General features: G+C 52.1%; 1 protein-coding gene across 1 annotated transcript in view; it reads right to left on the bottom strand.

Annotated features, from left to right (window-relative positions):
• Window positions 1-17,098, bottom strand: part of LOC139243999 (histone deacetylase 4-like) — a gene marked incomplete at its 5' end in the record, with an annotated part of 34,813 nt that extends 17,715 nt beyond the window's left edge. Inside the window, 6 exons of the mRNA XM_070870938.1 lie at window positions 10-140; window positions 1,110-1,296; window positions 5,710-5,901; window positions 8,135-8,358; window positions 13,606-13,804; window positions 16,982-17,098. Of these exons, the coding sequence (XP_070727039.1) occupies window positions 10-140; window positions 1,110-1,296; window positions 5,710-5,901; window positions 8,135-8,358; window positions 13,606-13,804; window positions 16,982-17,098 (1,050 nt within the window). The remainder of the gene's footprint in view (window positions 1-9; window positions 141-1,109; window positions 1,297-5,709; window positions 5,902-8,134; window positions 8,359-13,605; window positions 13,805-16,981) is intronic.
• Between the last annotated feature and the right edge of the window lie 1,825 nt (window positions 17,099-18,923).

Genomic DNA, 18,923 nt, shown 5'->3' on the forward strand with positions numbered 1-18,923 from the left:
CCCTCTGACCTCACACTGTGACCGAAGGCCGGTCTCCTGGAGTCGGGACCAGATACTCTGGATGCGACCTGCGTGTTCAGGGTGGCTGCTATTCCCACAGCTGCATTGGTGTTTGAGCATCAGACTGTCGTACACGATCCCTGTCGGCAGTGGGAGCGGGGGAAGAGATATTACTGACAATGCACGCACCCCCGCCCTCTCCCCTCTCCCTCCCTCTTTCACACCATCCCTCTAGCCCCTCGTTCCTTCATTCTCTCTCTTCCCCTCCATTTCTCCCTCCTGCTCTCCCCTTTTCTCTTTCCCCCTCTACGCCTCCCTCTCTACGCCTCCATATCTCCCTCCCTTCTCTCGCTCCCCCCTTCCTCCCTCTCTCCCTTTCTTCCTTTTCTCGCTCCCTCTATCTACCTCCCTCTCTCTCTCTCTCCCACTCTTCCTCTCTCTCCCTTCCCCTGCTCCCTCTCTTTCTCTCTAGCTCTCCCCCTTTCTTCCCTCACTCCCTCCCGCTCTCTCTCTCCCCTCTCCCCGCTCCCCACTTTTCTCCCCCTCTCTCTCTCTCCCCTCCCTCTCTCGCTCCATCCCCCTCTCCCTCTCACCATCTCTCTCCCCCTCTCTCTCTCTCTCTCCCCTCCCTCTCTCGCTCTCCCCTCCCTCTCTCTCCCCTTTCTCTCTCCCTCTCTCGCTCCCTCCCTCTCACCATCTCTCTCCCCCTCTCTCTCTCTCCCCTCCCTCTCTCGCTCTCCCCTCCCTCCCTCTCTCTCCCTCCCCCCCTCTCCCCCTCTCTCTCCCCTCCCCTCTCTCTCTCTCTCCCCTCTCTCGCTCCCTCCCTCTCTCGCTCCCTCCCTCCCCACCTCTTCCCCTCTCTCTCCCTCCCTCTCTCTCCTTCCCTCTCTCTCCCTCCCTCTCTCTCCTTCCCTCTCTCTCCCTCCCTCTCTCTCCCCCCGCTCTCCCTCCCCCTCTCCCCCCCTCCCCCTCTTTCTCCCCTCCCCTCTCGTTCTCCCCCTCTCTCTCCTCTCTCTCTCTCCCCTCTCTCTCTCCGTCCCTCTCTCGCTCCCCCCGCCCCACCTCTCCCCCTCTCTCTCCCTCCCTCTCTCCCCTCTCCCCGAGCTCACCTGTTGTGAAGGAGGACTTGCTGGGCCCCTCGGGGAGTGGCGGTGGGACAGAGGCAGAGGCTGGGGACGAGCGAGCCCGAGACAGAGGCCGATGGCTCCCCCCAGGGTACGGGACTCCCAAGGTCTCCATGTGCGTCGGGAAGTGCTGCAGTTGTTGAATCCAGTGCTGGTCCCACAGGAGGGCGTGCTGGGGAATGAGAAAAGTGCAGCAGTTAATCACAGAATGTTTACTCTGTATCTAACCCCCTGTACCTGCCCTGGGAGTGTTTGATGGGACAGTGTAGAGGGAGCTTTACTCTGTATCTAACCCCCTGTACCTGTCCTGGGAGTGTTTGATGGGACAGTGTAGAGGGAGCTTTACTCTGTATCTAACCCCCTGTACCTGCCCTGGGAGTGTTTAATGGGACAGTGTAGAGGGAGCTTTACTCTGTATCTAACCCCGTGCTGTACCTGCCCTGGGAGTGTTTGATGGGACAGTGTAGAGGGAGCTTTACTCTGTATCTCACCCCCTGTACCTGCCCTGGGAGTGTTTGATGGGACAGTGTAGAGGGAGCTTTACTCTGCATCTAAGCCCCTGTACCTGCCCTGGGAATGTGTGATGGGACAGTGTAGAGGGAGCTTTACTCTGTATCTAACCCCCTGTACCTGCCCTGGGAGTGTTTGATGGGACAGTGTAGAGGGAGCTTTACTCTGTATCTAACCCCCTGTACCTGCCCTGGGAGTGTTCGATGGGACAGTGTAGAGGGAGCTTTACTCTGTATCTAACCCCCTGTACCTGCCCTGGGAGTGTTCGATGGGACAGTGTAGAGGGAGATTTACTCTGTATATAACCCCTGTACTTGCCCTGGGAGTGTTTGATGGGGCAGTGTAGAGGGAGCTTTACTCTGTATCTAACCAATGCTGTACCTGCCCTGGGAGTGTTTGATGGGACAGTGTAGAGGGAGCTTTACTCTGTATCTAACCCCCTGTATCTGCCCTGGGAGTGTTTGATGGGACAATGTAGAGGGAGCTTTACTCTGTATCTAACCCCGTGCTGTACCTGCCCTGGGAGTGTTTGATGGGACAGTGTAGAGGGAGCCCTTACTCTGTATCTAACCCCCTGTACCCGCCCTGGGAGTGTTCGATGGGACAGTGCAGAGGGAGCTTTACTATGTATCTAACCCCCTGTACCTGCCCTGGGAGTGTTTGATGGGACAGTGTAGAGGGAGCTTTACTCTGTATCTCACCCCCTGTACCTGCCCTGGGAGTGTTTGATGGGACAGTGTAGAGGGAGCTTTACTCTGTATCTAACCCCGTGCTGTACTTGCCCTGGGAGTGTTTGATGGGACAGTGTAGAGGGAGCTTTACTCTGTATCTAACCCCCTGTACCTGCCCTGGGAGTGTTTGATGGGACAGTGTAGAGGGAGCTTTACTCTGTATCTAACCCACTGTACCTGCCCTGGGAGTGTTTGATGGGACAGTGTAGAGGGAGCTTTACTCTGTATCTAACCCCCTGTACCTGCCCTGGGAGTGTTTGATGGGGACAGTGTAGAGGGAGCTTTACTCTGTATCTAACCCCCTGTACCTGCCCTGGGAGTGTTTGATGGGGACAGTGTAGAGGGAGCTTTACTCTGTATCTAACCCCCTGTACCTGCCCTGGGAGTGTTTGATGGGGACAGTGTAGAGGGAGCTTTACTCTGTATCTCGAGAGGATTTAATGATAACTATAAAGACGTCTTACTGGAATTATACAGGGCCTTGGTGAGACCGCACCTGGAGTATTGTGTACAGTTTTGGTCTCCTTACCTAAGGACGGATATACTTGCCATAGAGGGAGTGCAGCGAAGGTTCACCAGACTGATTCCTGGGATGGGGCGATTGTCCTATGAGGAGAGATTGTGTAGACCGGGCCGATATTCTCTGGAGTTTAGAAGAATGAGAGGTGATCCCATTGAAACAGACCAGATTCTGAGGGGGATTGACAGGGTAGATGCAGGGAGGGTGTTTCCCCCCGGGCTGGGGAGTCTAGAACCAGGGGTCAGACAGTCTCAGGATAAGGGGTCGGCCATTTAGGACTGAGATGAGGAGGAATTTCTTCACTCAGAGGGGGGTGAATCTTTGGAATTCTCTGCCCCAGAGGTCTGTGGAGGCTCAGTCGTTGAGTATATTCAAGGCTGAGATCGATAGATTTTTGGATATTAAGGGGATCGAGGGATCGGGCGGGAAAGTGGAGTTGAGGTCGAAGATCAGCCGTGATCTCATTGAATGGTGGTGCAGTTCGAGGGGCCGAATGGCCACCTCCTGCTCCTGATGTCCTTATGTTCACGGGGCTGGGGGTAATATACTAGCATGGATAGAGGATTGGCTAATTAACAGAAAACAGAGAGTCGGGATTAATGGTTCATTCTCGGGTTGGCAATCAGTAACTAGTGGGGTGTCACAGGGATCAGTGCTGGGACCCCAGCTATTTAGAAACTATATTGACAACTTGGAAGAAGGGACTGAGTGTAACGTAGCCAAGTTTGCTGACGATACAAAGATGGGAGGAAAAGCAATGTGTGAGGAGGACACAAAAAATCTGCAAAAGGACATAGACAGGCTAAGTGAGTGGGCAAAAATTTGTCAGATGGAGTATAATGTTGGAAAGTGTGAGGTCATGCACTTTGGCAGAAAAAAAATCAAAGAGCAAGTTATTATTTAAATGTAGAAAGATTGCAAAGTGCCGCAGTAAAGCGGGACCTGGGGGTACTTGTGCCTGAAACACAAAAGGTTAGTATGCAGGTACAGCAAGTGATCAGGAAGGCCAATGGTATCTTGGCCTTTATTGCAAAGGGGATGGAGTATAAAAGCAGGGAAGTCTTGCTACAGTTATACAGGGTATTGGTGAGGCCACACCTGGAGTACTGCCTACATTAATGATGTAGACGAAGGAATTGATTGTAATATCTCCAAGTTTGCAGATGACACTAAGCTGGGTGGCGGTGTGAGCTGTGAAGGGGATGCTAAGAGGCTGCACGGTGACTTGGACAGGTTAGGTGAGTGGGCAAATGCATGGCAGATGCAGTATAATGTGGATAAATGTGAGGTTATCCACTTTGGTGGCAAAAACAGGAAGGCAGAATATTATCGGAATGGTGGCAGATTAGGAAAAGGGGAGGTGCATCGAGACCTGGGTGTCATGGTACATCAGTCATTGAAAGTTGGCATGCAGGTACAGCAGGCGGTGAAGAAGGCAAATGGTATGTTGGCCTTCATAGTGAGAGGATTTGAGGATTTGAGTATAGGAGCAGGGAGGTCTTACTGCAGTTGTACAGGGCCTTGGTGATGTCTCACCTGGAGTATTGTGTTCAGTTTGGTCTCCTAATCTGAGGAAGGACATTCTTGCTATTGAGGGAGTGCAGCGAAGGTTCACCAGACTGATTTCCGGGATGGCAGGACTGACATATGAAGAAAGACTGGATCGACGAGGCTTATATTCACTGGAGTTTAGAAGAATGAGAGGGGATCTCATAGAAACATATAAAATTCTAACGGGACTGGACAGGTTAGATGCAGGAAGAATGTTCCTGATGTTGGGGAAGTCCAGAACCAGGGGTCACAGTCTAAGGATAAGGGGTAAGCCATTTAGGACCGAGATGAGGAGAAACTTCTTCACTCAGAGAATTGTGAACCTGTGGAATTCTCTACCACAGAAAGTTGTTGGGGCCAGTTCGTTGGATATATTCAAGAGGGAGTTAGATGTGTCCCTTACGGCTAAAGGGATCAGGGGGTATGGAGAGAAAGCAGGAATGGGGTACTGAAGTTGCATGATCAGCCATGATCATATTGAATGGTGGTGCAGGCTCGAAGGGCCGAATGGCCTACTCCTGCACCTATTTTCTATGTACAGCAAGTGATCAGAAAGGCAAATGGAATCTTAGCCTTTATTGCAAAGGGGATGGAGTATAAAAGCAGGGAAGTCTTGCTCCAGTTATACAGGGTATTGGTGAGGCCACACCTGGAGTACTGCGTGCAGTTTTGGTCTCCGTATTTACGAAAGGATATACTTGCTTTGGAGGCAGTTCAGAGAAGGTTCACTGGGTTGATTCCGGAGATGAGGGGGTTGACTTATGAGGAAAGGTTGAGGAGGTTGGGCCTCTACTCATTGGAATTCAGAAGAATTGAGAGGTGATCTTATGGAAACGTATCAGATTATGAGGGGGCTCGACAAGGTGGATGCAGAGAGGATGTTTCCACTGATGTGGGAGACTAGAACTAGGGGGCATGGTCTTAGAATAAGGGGCCGCCCATTTAAAACTGAGATGAGGAGGAATTTCTTCTCTCAGAGGGTTGTAAATCTGTGGAATTCTCTGCCCCAGAGAGCTGTGGAGGCTGGGACATTGAATATATTTAAGGTGGAGATAGACAGATTTTTGAGCGATAAGGGAGTGAAGGGTTATGGGGAGCGGGCGGGGAAGTGGAGCTGAGTCCATGATCGGATCAGCCATGGTCGTATTAAATGGCGGAGCAGGCTCGAGGGGCCGAATGGCCGACTCCTGCTCCTATTTCTGATGTTCTTATGTCCTTCCCAGCCCACCCGAGCCCACCCACGATTGAGGAAGGCTGTCCCCTCAGTAGGTACCTGTTGGAGATGTGTATCACTGCGCTCGTGGTATCCTAGCCGAGCCGACCCTTCTTCCTTCTTGGCTTCGGTCGGCTGCTGGTCCTCGCGTTCGTTTCCTCGGGCCGGGGGTCTCTCGGTGCCCCCTCCCCCTTGCCCCCGCTTCTCCGTATCCCCCTCCTCCCCGCGACTGAGGCCTCGCTTTGACATCAGCTGCGTTGCAGGGGGTGGTGGGGTGGAGTTTGGGCCGAGAGTGCAGCAGTCGCGACAAATGTTTCGGGGTACGGTGTGTGAAATGGGGAGAGGGGGAGGAATTGGGGGGGGGGGGGAGGTGGGAGAGGCGGGATTGGAACAGAAATACAAAATTGGCGCTGTTAATCGTATGTTCGGTTCGCTCGTCCATCACGACCCGCCCCCCTACTCCATGCCCCCCCGCACCCCAATTCCGTTGACGACACCCCTCTCAAATTGGAGGCAACCCCAAACTACCCAGACCCCAAGCCTCCATAAGATGTACCCCCACAACTGCACCAATTCCCTGCAGTTGAGTGTCGCCCCAATACTGCGTTGCCCCCTGAATTCCAGTGACCCCCAAATACTGCGTTACCCCTTGAATTTTAATGGACCCCAATACTGACTCACTTCCTGAATTCTCGAGACCCACAATACTGCATCATTACCCCATGAATTCAGACACACCCCTATACTGCGTCACCCCCTGAATTCAGGCGTACCCCAATACACGCCTCGCACCCTGAATTCAGGTGTACCCAATAACTCCCGCACCCCCTGAATTCTGGTGTACCCCTATACCCCCATCCCCTGAATTCAGGTGTACCCCAATACACGCCTCGCACCCTGAATTCAGGTGTACCCCAATAACTCCCGCACCCCCTGAATTCTGGTGTACCGCTATACCCCCATCCCCTGAATTCAGGTGTGCCCCTAAATCCCCAACCCCTGAATTCAGGTGTAACCCTAAACCCCCAACCCCTGAATTCAGGTGTACCCCATACCCCTCTCACCCCCTGAATTCTGGTGCACCCCTGTGCCCCCTCACCCCCTTAAATCAGGAATACCCCAAGACCCCCCTCATCCCCGAATTCTAGTGATCCCCAATACTACGTCATTCTCCCCTGAATTCTAGGGACCCACAATACTGCCTCACCCCCTGAATTCAGGTGTACTCCAATACCTCCCCCGCGTCTGGAATTCAGGGGTACCCCAATACCCACCTCGCCCCCTGAATTCAGGTGTACCCCGATGCCCGCCTCGCCCCCTGAATTCAGGTGTATCCCAATACCCACCTCACCCCCTGGATTCGGGTCTACACCAATAACTCCAGCACCCCCTAAATTCAGATGTACCCCAATACCTGCCTCGCACCCTGAATTCAGGTGTACCCCAATAACTCCCTCACCCCCTGAATTCAGGTGTAACCCAATAACTCCCGCATCCCCTAAATTCAGGTGTACCCCAACACCCGTCTCGCACCCTGAATTCAGATGTACCCCAATACCTTCCTCGCATCTAGTATTCAGCTGTACCCCAATAACCACCTTCCCCCCTGAATTCAGATGTACCCCAATAACTCCCTCACCCCTGAATTCAGGTGTGCCCCAATAACTCCCTCACCCCCTGAATTCAGGTATACCCCAACACCCGTCTCGCACCCTGAATTCAGGTGTACCCCAATACCTTCCTCGCATCTAGTATTCATCCGTACCCCAATAACCACCTCACCCCCTGAATTCAGGTGTACCCCAATAACTCCCTCACCCCTGAATTCAGATGTAATCCAATAACTCCCGCATCCCCTTAATTCAGGTGCACCCCAATAACTCCCTCACCCCCTGAATTCAGGTGTACCCCAATAACTCCCTCACCCCCTGAATTCAGGTGTAACCCAATAACTCCCGCATCCCCTAAATTCAGGTGTACCCCAATAACTCCCTCACCCCCTGAATTCAGGTGTACCCCAATAACTCCCTCACCCCCTGAATTCAAATGTACCCCAATAACTCCCGCATCCGCTAAATTAAGGTGTACCCCAATAACTCCCTCACCACCTGAATTCAGGTGTACCCCAATAACTTCCTCACCCCCTAAATTCAGGTGTGCCCCCAATAACTCCTGCACCCCCTGAATTCAGATGTGCCCCAATAACTCCCTCACCCCCTGAATTCAGGTGTAGCCCAATAACTCCCTCACCCCCTTAATCCAGGTGTACCCCAATAACTCCTGCACCCCCTGAATTCAGGTGTACCCCAATACCCTCCTCACACCCCGAGTTCTAGTGACCCCCAATACTGCGTCGTTACCCCCTGAATTCTAAGAGACCCACAATACCGCCTCACCCCTGAATTCAGACCTACCCCAATACACCCCACCCGACCCCCGACCCCCACCCCCCCCCGTAGTCAGGGCCGGGATGGCTCAGCCTTACCTTGCCCAGGTGTGTCTGCTGTTTGAGTCGCTCCAGGAACTGCTGGTGCTGCTGCTGCAGGAGGAGTTGTTGCTGGACAGCCTTGGGGTTCTGGGGGAGCGGGGCCGACTGGGTCCGGACCAGCGGCCGGTGGTGCTGGCCCAGCTTGGACATCCGGGGCGGGAAACGATCGTTGGCGGTTAGGGGCGAGGCGTAGTAGATGGGCAGCGTGCCCATCCCTGAAACTGAAAGACAGACAGGGGGTGCGTTAGTGAGGTCGGGCGGGCAGGGCAGGGCGGGGGGGGTGAAAGAGGGGAGGAAAAGCGGGTTCGTGTTCCACGCCGATTCCTCCCCTTGCCGAATAGCCCGGAGCCATTCTGCTCTCCCCGTCCGGCGCTAACACGCACACAAGACCAAACCCCGCGCGCATCCTTTCTGAACTCGCAATGTGTTCCAGAGGACACAATAAACCCGCAAAAGGACAGAGCCAGGCTGAGTGAGCGGGCAACAATTTGGCAGATGGAGTATAATGTTGGAAAGTGTGAGGTCATGCACTTTGGCAGAAAAAAAATCAAAGAGCACGTTATTATTTAAATGGAGGCAGATTGCAAAGTGCCGCAGTACAGCGGGACCTGGGGTTAGACATAGAAACATAGAAAATAGGAGCAGGAGTAGGCCATTCGGCCCTTCGAGCCTGCACCACCATTCAATGAGTTCATGGCTGAACATCCAACTTCAGTACCCACTTCCTGCTTTCTCGCCATACCCCTTGATCCCCCGAGTAGTAAGGACTTCATCTAACTCCTTTTTGAATATATCCAACGAACTGGCCCCAACAACTTTCTGTGGTAGAGAATTCCACAGGTTCACCACTCTCTGGGTGAAGAAGTTTCTCCTCATCTCGGTCCTAAATGGCTTACCCCTTATCCTTAGACTGTGACCCCTGGTTCTGGACTTCCCCAACATTGGGAACATTCTTCCTGCATCTAACCTGTCCAATCCCGTCAGAATATTAAACGTTTCTATGAGGTCCCCTCTCACTCTTCTGAACTCCAGTGAATACAAGCCCAGTTGATCCAGTCTTTCTTGATAGGTCAGTCCCACCATCCCGGGAATCAGTCTGGTGAACCTTCGCTGCACTTCCTCAATAGCAAGAATGTCCTTCCTCAAGTTAGGAGACCAAAACTGAACACAATACTCCAGGTGTGGCCTCACCAAGGCCCTGTACAACTGTAGCAACACCTCCCTGCCCCTGTACTCAAATCCCCTCGCTATGAAGGCCAACATGCCATTTGCCTTCTTCACCGCCTGCTGTACCTGCATGCCAATCTTCAATGACTGATGTACCATGACATCCAGGTCTCGTTGCACCTCCCCTTTTCCTAATCTGTCACCATTCAGATAATAGTCTGTCTCTCGCATGACAGGGTTCCTTGCGCATGAAACACAAAAGGATAGCATATAGATTGTCATGTATGTACATGCTGTTTGTAGCCAGCAGATGGTGTGATTGTTGGAGAGCACTGGGCAGCAGGCACATGGTAGTACTGCTCTGGTATAAAAGGCCAGCCATTTCGTGAGTCAGGCACTTTGCGCCTAAATAAAGCAGAGCCAACCTTGTACCTTGCTCAGTTAAACAGTACTCAGTTTGATACATAACACAGATACAAAACAATTTAGAAGAATGAGAGGGGATCTCATAGAAACATATAAAATTCTGACGGGATTGGACAGGTTAGAGGCAGGAAGAATGTTCCCGATGTTGGGGAAGTCCAGAACCAGGGATCACAGTCTAAGGATAAGGGGTAAGCCATTTAGGACCGAGATGAGGAGAAACTTCTTCACCCAGAGAATTGTGAACCTGTGGAATTCTCTACCACAGAGAGTTGTTGAGGCCAGTTCGTTGGATATATTCAAGAGGGAGTTAGATGTGGCCCTTACGGCTAAAGGGATCAGGGGGTATGGAGAGAAAGCAGGAATGGGGTACTGAGGGAATGATCAGCCATGATCATATTGAATGGTGGTGCAGGCTCGAAGGGCCGAATGGCCTACTCCTGCACCTATTTTCCATGTTTCTATGTACAGCAAGTGATCAGGAAGGCCAATGAAATCTTGGCCTTTATTGCAAAGGGGATGGAGTATTAAAGCAGGGAAGTCTTGCTCCAGTTATACAGGGTATTGGTGAGGCCACACCTGGAGTACTGCGTGCAGTTTTGCTCTCCGTATTTACGAAAGGATATACTTGCTTTGGAGGCAGTTCAGAGAAGGTTCACTCAGTTGATTCCGGAGATGAGGGGGTTGACTTATGAGGAAAGGTTGAGTAGATTGGGCCTCTACTCATTGGAATTCAGAAGAATCAGAGGTGATCTTATCGAAACGTATAAGATTATGAGGGGGCTTGACAAGGTGGATGCAGAGAGGATGTTTCCACTGATGGGGGAGACTAGAACTAGGGGGCATGGTCTTAGAATAAGGGGCCGCCCATTTAAAACTGAGATGAGGAGGAATTTCTTCTCTCAGAGGGTTGTAAATCTGTGGAATTCTCTGCCCCAGAGAGCTGTGGAGGCTGGGACATTGAATATATTTAAGACAGAAATACACAGTTTCTTAACGGATAAAGGAATAAGGGGCTATGGGGAGCGAGCGGGGAAGTGGAGCTGAGTCCATGATCGGATCATCCATGATCGTATTAAATGGCGGAGCAGGCTCGAGGGGCTGAATGGCTTCCTCCTGTTCCTAATGTAACAGGCTCGAGGGGCTGAATGGCCTCCACCTGTCCCTATATTCTAAGTGTGGTCAAACCAAGGTATATGGAACGAAATCTGTGCACAGTGCTCCCAGTGTGGTCTAACCCAGGTATATGGAGACCAGAACTGTGCACGGTGCTCCAAGTGTGGTCTTACCTTTAACCAATGACAAACCTTTAAAGATCACATGGATGAACTTCAACAATTGTACATCCCTGTCTGGAGTAAAAAGAAAACGGGGAAGGTGGCTCAACCGTGGCTAACAAGGGAAATTAAGGATAGTGTTAAATCCAAGGAAGAGGCATACAAATTAGCCAGAAAAAGCAGGAAACCGGATGTCTGGGAGAAATTTAGAATTCAGCAGAGGAGGACAAAGGGTTTAATTAGGAGGGGGGAAATAGAGTATGAGAGGAAGCTTGCTGGGAACATAAAAACTGACTGCAAAAGCTTCTATAGATATGTGAAGAGAAAAAGATTAGTGAAGACAAACGTAGGTCCCTTGCAGTCAGACTCAGGTAAATTTATAATGGGGAACAAAGAAATGGCAGACCAATTGAACAAATACTTTGGTTCTGTCTTCACGAAGGAAGACACAAATAACCTTCCGGATGCACTAGCGGACCGAGGGTCTAGTGAGAAGGAGGAACTGAAGGATATCCTTATTAGGTGGGAAATTGTGTTGGGGAAATTGATGGGATTGAAGGCCGATAAATCCCCGGGGCCTGATTGTCTGCATCCCAGAGTACTTAAGGAAGTGGCCCTAGAAATAGTGGATGCATTGGTGATCATTTTCCAACAGTCTATCGACTTTGGATCAGTTCCTATGGACTGGAGGGTAGCTAATGTAACACCACTTTTTAAAAAAGGAGGGAGAGAGAAAATGGGTAATTATAGACCGGTCAGCCTGACATCAGTAGTGGCGAAAATGTTGGAATCAATCATTAAAGATGAAATAGCAGCGCATTTGGAAAGCAGTGACAGGATCGGTCCAAGTCAGCATGGATTTATGAAAGGGAAATCAGGCTTGACAAATCTTCTGGAATTTTTTGAGGATGTAACTAGTAGAGTGGACAAGGGAGAACCAGTGGATGTGGTGTATTTGGACTTTCAAAAGGCTTTTGACAAGGTCCCACACAAGAGATTGGTGTGCAAAATTAAAACACATGGCATTGGGGGTAATGTACTGACGTGGATAGAGAACTGGTTGGCAGACAGGAAGCAGAGAGTCGGGATAAACGGGTCCTTTTCAGAATGGCAGGCAGTGACTAGTGGAGTGCCGCAGGGCTCAGTGCTGGGACCCCAGCTATTTACAATATACATTAATGATTTAGACGAAGGAATTGAGTGTAATATCTCCAAGTTTGCAGATGACACTAAGCTGGGTGGCGGTGTGAGCTGTGAGGAGGATGCTAAGAGGCTGCAGGGTGACTTGGACAGGTTAGGTGAGTGGGCAAATACATGGCAGATGCAGTATAATGTGGATAAATGTGAGGTTATCCACTTTGCTGGCAAAAACACGAAGGCAGAATATTATCTGAATGGCGGCAGATTAGAAAAAGGGGATGTGCAACGAGACCTGGGTGTCATGGTACATCAGTCATTGAAAGTTGGCATGCAGGTACAGCAGGTGGTGAAGAAGGCAAATGGCATGCTGGCCTTCATAGTGAGAGGGTTTGAGTATAGGAGCAGGGAGGTCTTACTACAGTTGTACAGGGCCTTGGTGAGACCACACCTGGAATATTGTGTTCAGTTTGGTCTCCTAATCTGAGGAAGGACATTCTTGCTATTGAGGGAGTGCAGCGAAGGTTCACCAGACTGATTCCCGGGATGGCAGGACTGACTTATGAGGAGAGACTGGATCAACTGGGCCTTTATACACTGGAGTTTAGAAGGATGAGAGGGGATCTCATAGAAACATATAAGATTCTGACGGGACGGGACAGGTTAGATGCGGGAAGAATGTTCCCGATGTTGGGGAAGTCCAGAACCAGGGGACATAGTCTTAGGATAAGGGATAAGCCATTTAGGACCAAGATGAGGAGAAACTTCTTCACCCAGAGAGTGGTGAACCTGTGGAAATCTCTACCACAGAAAGTTGTTGATGCCAGTTCATTGGATATATTCAAGAGGGAGTTAGATGTGGCCCTTACGGCTAAAGGGATCAAGGAGTATGGTGAGAAAGCAGGAAAGGGGTACTGATGGAATGATCAGCCATGATCATATTGAATGGCGGTGCAGGCTCGAAGGGTCGAATGGCCTACTCCTGCACCTATTTTCTATGTTCCTATGTTTCTAACCGAGGTATATGGAGACCAGAACTGTGCACAGTGCTCCAAGTGTGGTCTAACCCAGGTATATGGAGACCAGAACTGTGCAAGGTGCTCCCAGTGTGGTCTAACCCAGGTATATGGAGACCAGAACTGTGCAAGGTGCTCCCAGTGTGGTCTAACCCAGGTATATGGAGACCAGAACTGTGCACGGTGCTCCCAGTGTGGTCTAACCCAGGTATATGGAGACCAGAACTGTGCACAGTGCTCCCAGTGTGGTCTAACCCAGGTATATGGAGTCCAGAACTGTGCACAGTGCTCCCAGTGTGGTCTAACCCAGGTATATGGAGACCACAACTGTGCACGGTGCTCCCAGTGTGGTCTAACCCAGGTATATGGAGATGAGAACTGTGCACAGTGCTCCAAGTGTGGTCTAACCCAAAGATAAACGGACAACAAAAATGCTCACGAGACTTACCGGCCAGCAGTGGGCTTTGCCCCATCGAGGGCTCGAGGATGACGAGGGGCTGGAGTCTTGCTGTGCCTGTCTCCCTCTCCAGCGCCCCGGCTGGGATGTATGTGACGGGGGAATGAGCGGCCACTAGCTGGCCATCCATTCCCGGAATCCTGGACGGCAAACTGGGCAGGTTACGTCGATCCATCTCGCCTAGCATTCCCTACGGGGTGAGAGCGGGGAGAGAGGAGAGAAACAGGAGAAGGTTTTAGGGCATCACTGCTAACCTGGAATCATAAGAAGCAGGAGTCGGCCATTCGGCCCCTCGAGCCTGCTCCGACATTTAATACGACCATGGCTGATCTGATCATGGACTCAGCTTCACTTCCCCGTCCGCTCCCCATAACCCTTCACTCCCTTATCGCTCAAAAATCTGTCTATCTCCACCTTAAATATATTCAATGTCCCAGCCTCCACAGCTCTCTGGGGCAGAGAATTCCACAGATTTACAACTCTCTGAGAGAAGAAATTCCTCCTCATCTCAGTTTTAAATGGGCGGCCCCTTATTCTAAGACCATGCCCCCTAGTTCTAGTCTCCCCCATCAGTGGAAACATCCTCTCTGCATCCACCTTGTCAAGCCCCCTCATAATCTGATACGTTTCCATAAGATCACCTCTCATTCTTCTGAATTCCAATAAGTAGAGGCCCAACCTACTCAACCTTTCCTCATAAGTCAACCCCCTCATCTCCGGAATCAACCGAGTGAACCTTCTCTGAACTGCCTCCAAAGCAAGTATATCCTTTCGTAAATACGGAAACCAAAACTGCACGCAGTACTCCAGGTGTGGCCTCACCAATACCCTGTATAACTGGAGCAAGACTTCCCTGCTTTTATACTCCATCCTCTTTGCAATAAAGGCCAAGATACCATTGGCCTTCCTGATCACTTGCTGTACCTGCATACTAACCTTTTGTGTTTCATGCACAAGTAACCCCCAGGTCCCGCTGTACTGCGGCACTTTGCAATCTTTCTCCATTTAAATAATAACTTGCTCTTTGATTTTTTTCTGCCAAAGTGCATGACCTCACACTTTCCAACATTATACTCCATCTGTCAAATATTTGCCCACTCACTTAGCCTGTCTGTGTCCTTTTGCAGATTTTTTGTGTCCTCCTCACACATTGCTTTTCCTCCCATCTTTGTATCGTCAGCAAACTTGGCTACGTTACACTCGGTCCCTTCATCCAAGTCGTTAATATAGATTGTAAATAGTTGGGGACCCAGCACTGATCCCTGCGTCACCCCACTAGTTACTGATTGCCAACCCGAGAATGAACCATTTATCCCGACTCTCTGTTCTCTGTTAGTTAGCCAATCCTCTATCCAGGCTAATATATTACCCCCAACCCCGGGAACTTTTATCTTGTGCAGTAACCTTTTATGTGGCACCTTGTCAAATGTCTTCTGGAAATCCAAATACACCACATCCACTGGTTCCCCTTTATCCATCCTGTTCATTACATCCTCAAAGAATTCCATCAAATTTGTCAAACATGACTTCCCCTTCATAAATCCATGCTGACTCTGCCTGACTGAATTATGCTTTTCCAATCTCAACCTTCCTTGTTCCCTCCCGATATTCCAAGGGCGTCCAATCAACAATTCAATCCCCACTTGCACAATATCGGTGAGGCTTCGAAATCCAGTTAAACCCCTTTCTCCAACCAGGTTCCTCTCCAAAACCTTCTCTCTAATACTTTTCCTGTTCCCCCGAAATGAGCTCCCGGCCACATATCCCGCAGCATAACTAAACCCGCCTGTTTCCACCCTCCGTAACATCGTCCATCTCCGCCCCTGCCTCAGCTCATCCGCTGCTGAAACCCTCATCCGTGCCTTTGTTACCTCCAGACTTGACTATTCCAACACACTCCTGGCTGGCCTCCCACGTTCTACCCGACGTAAACTAGAGGTGATCCAAAACTCGGCTGCCCCCGTGTCCGAACTCGCACCGGGTCCCGCTCACCCATCACCCCCTGTGCTCACTGACCCAGTGTCCTAACTCGCACCCAGTCCCGCTCACCCGTCACCCCCTGTGCTCACTGCCCCCGTGTCCCAACTCGCACCGAGTCCCGCTCACCCATCACCCCCTGTGCGCACTGCCCCCGTGTCCTAACTCGCACCGAGTCCCACTCACCCATCACCCCCTGTGCTCACTGCCCCCGTGTCCTAACTCGCACCCAGTCCCGCTCACCCATCACCCCCTGTGCTCACTGCCCCGTGTCCTAACTCGCACCGAGTCCCACTCACCCATCACCCCCTGTGCTCACTCCCCCGTGTCCTAACTCGCACCGAGTCCCACTCACCCATCACCCCCTGTGCTCACTGACCCCGTGTCCTAACTCGCACCGAGTCCCGCTCACCCATCGCCCCCTGTGCTCACTGCCCCTGTGTCCTAACTCGCACCGAGTCCCGCTCACCCATCACCCCCTGTGCTCACTGACCCCGTGTCCTAACTCGCACCGAGTCCCGCTCACCCATCGCCCCCTGTGCTCACTGCCCCTGTGTCCTAACTCGCACCGAGTCCCGCTCACCCATCACCCCCTGTGCTCACTCCCCCCGTGTCCTAACTCGCACCGAGTCCCGCTCACCCATCGCCCCCTGTGCTCACTGCCCCTGTGTCCTAACTCGCACCGAGTCCCGCTCACCCATCACCCCCTGTGCTCACTGACCTACATTGGCTCCCGGTTAAGTGCTTCGATTTCAAAATTCTCATCCTTGTTTACAAATCCCTCCATGGCCTCCTCGCCCCCTCCCGATCTCTGTAACCTCCTCCAGCCCCTACACCCCTCCCTATCTCTGTAACCCCCTCCAGCCCCTACACCCCTCCCTATCTCTGTAACCTCCTCCAGCCCCTACAACCCTCCCTATCTCTGTAATCTCCTCCAGTCCCTACACACCTCCCGATCTCTGTAACCTCCTCCAGCCCCTACACCCCTCCCTATCTCTGTAACCCCCTCCAGCCCCACAAACCTCGAGATCTCTGCACTCCTCCAATTCTGCCCTCCTGACCATCCCTGATTATAATCGTTCCACCATCGGTGGCCGTGCCTTCTGTTGCCTGGGCCCCAGGCTCTGGAACTCCCTCCCTAAACCTCTCTACCTCTCTACCTCTCTCTCCTCCTTCAAGACGCTCCTTAAAACCTCCCTCTGTGACCCAGCTTTTGGTCACCTGTCCCTAATTTTTACTTATGTGGCTCGGTGTCAAATTTTGCTTGAATATCGTTCCTCCTCAACCTCCGCCAAACTGTGGGTCTATTCACCCCCTCCCCACTTAAACTGTGGTCTCCTCACCCCACAAACTGTGGTCTCCTCACCCCCCAAACTGTGGGACTCCTCACCTTTGAAGTAACAGAGGCCGGTAGACCTTGAGAGATATTAGGAAGAAATTGGGAGTTTGGAATGGTTAAGTGAATAAGTGATCCTTCTTGTACCAGGAGTCGATGGGCCAGGGAAGTCTGAGGAGATAGAAGAGGAGATATCAGGTCAGCCCCGAGATCGCTCAATCGTTACTGAAAATATCTTTTATCTACTAACCACTGATTAGACCCCAGCTCGAGCTTAAGAACGTAAGAAATAGGAGCAGGAGTCGGCCATTCGGCCCCTCAAGCCTGCTCCGCCATTTAATACGATCATGGCTGATCCGATCATGGACTCAGCTCCACTTCCCCGCCCGCTCCCCATAACCCTTCACTCCCTTATCGCTCAAACATCTGTCTATCTCCACCTTAAATATATTCAATGTCCCAGCCTCCACAGCTCTCTGGGGCAGAGAATTCCACAGGTTTACAACCCTCTGAGAGAAGAAATTCCTCCTCATCTCAGTTTTAAATGGGCGGCCCCTTATTCTAAGACCATGCCCCCTAGTTCTAGTCTCCCCCATCAGTGGGAACATCCTCTCTGCATCCACCTTGTCAAGCCCCCTCATAATCTGATACGTTTCGATAAGATCACCTCTCATTCTTCTGAACTCCAATGAGTAGAGGCCCAACCTACTCAACCTTTCCTCATAAGTCAACCCCTTCATCTCCGGAATCAACCGAGTGAACCTTCTCTGAACTGCCTCCAAAGCAAGTATATCCTTTCGTAAATATGGAGACCAAAACTGCACGCAGTACTCCAGGTGTGGCCTCACCAATACTCTGTATAATATCTTAATTCTGGGCACCACACTTTAGGAAAGATATCAAGTCATCCGACAGTACGGCGCTCCCTCAGTATTGCCCCTCCGACAGTGCGGCACTCCCTCAGTACTGCCCCTCCGACAATGCGGCACTCCCTCAGTACTGCCCCTCCGACAGTGCGGCACTCCCTCAGTACTGCCCCTCCGACAGTGCGGCGCTCCCTCAGTACTGTCCCTCCAACAGTGCAGCGCTCCCTCAGTACTGCCCCTCCAACAGTGCGGCACTCCCTCAGTACTGCCCCTCCGACAGTGCGGCACTCCCTCAGTACTGCCACTCCGACAGTGCGGCACTCCCTCAGTACTGTCCCTCCGACAGTGCAGCGCTCCCTCAGTACTACCCCTCTGACAGTGCGGGGCTCCCTCAGTACTGTCCCTCCGACAGTGCAGCGCTCCCTCAGTACTGCCCCTCCGACAGTGCAGTACGGCGCTCCCTCAGTACTTTCCCTCCGACAGTGCGGCACTCCCTCAGTACTGTCCCTCCGACAGTGCTGCACTCCCTCAGTACTGTCCCTCCGATAGTGCGGCACTCCCTCAGTACTGTCCCTCCGATAGTGCAGCGCTCCCTCAGTACTGCCCCTCCAACAGTGCAGTACGGCGCTCCCTCAGTACTGCCCCTCCAACAGTGCGGCACTCCCTCAGTACTGTCCCTCCGACAGTGCGGCACTCCCTCAGTACTGTCCCTCCGACAGTGCGGCACTCCCTCAGTACTGCCCCTCCGACAGTGCTGCACTCCCTCAGTACTGTCCCTCCGACAGTGCTGCACTCCCTCAGTACTGCCCCTCTGACAGTGCTGCACTCCCTCAGTACTGCCCCTCCGACAGTGCTGCATTCCCTCAGTACTGCCCCTCCGACAGTGCTGCATTGCCTCAGTACTGCCCCTCCGACAGTGCTGCACTCCCTCAGTACTGCCCCTCCGACAGTGCGGCTCTCCCTCAGTACTGCCCCTCCGACAGTGCGGTGCTCCCTCAGTACTGCCCCTCCGACAGTGCGGCACTCCCTCAGTACTGCCCCTCCGACAGTGCGGCACTCCCTCAGTACCGCCCCTCCGACAGTGCGGCACTCCCTCAGTACTGCCCCTCCGACAGTGCTGCACTCCCTCA

Source organism: Pristiophorus japonicus, unplaced genomic scaffold (assembly GCF_044704955.1).
Source record: "Pristiophorus japonicus isolate sPriJap1 unplaced genomic scaffold, sPriJap1.hap1 HAP1_SCAFFOLD_1965, whole genome shotgun sequence".
NCBI lineage: Eukaryota > Metazoa > Chordata > Chondrichthyes > Pristiophoridae > Pristiophorus > Pristiophorus japonicus.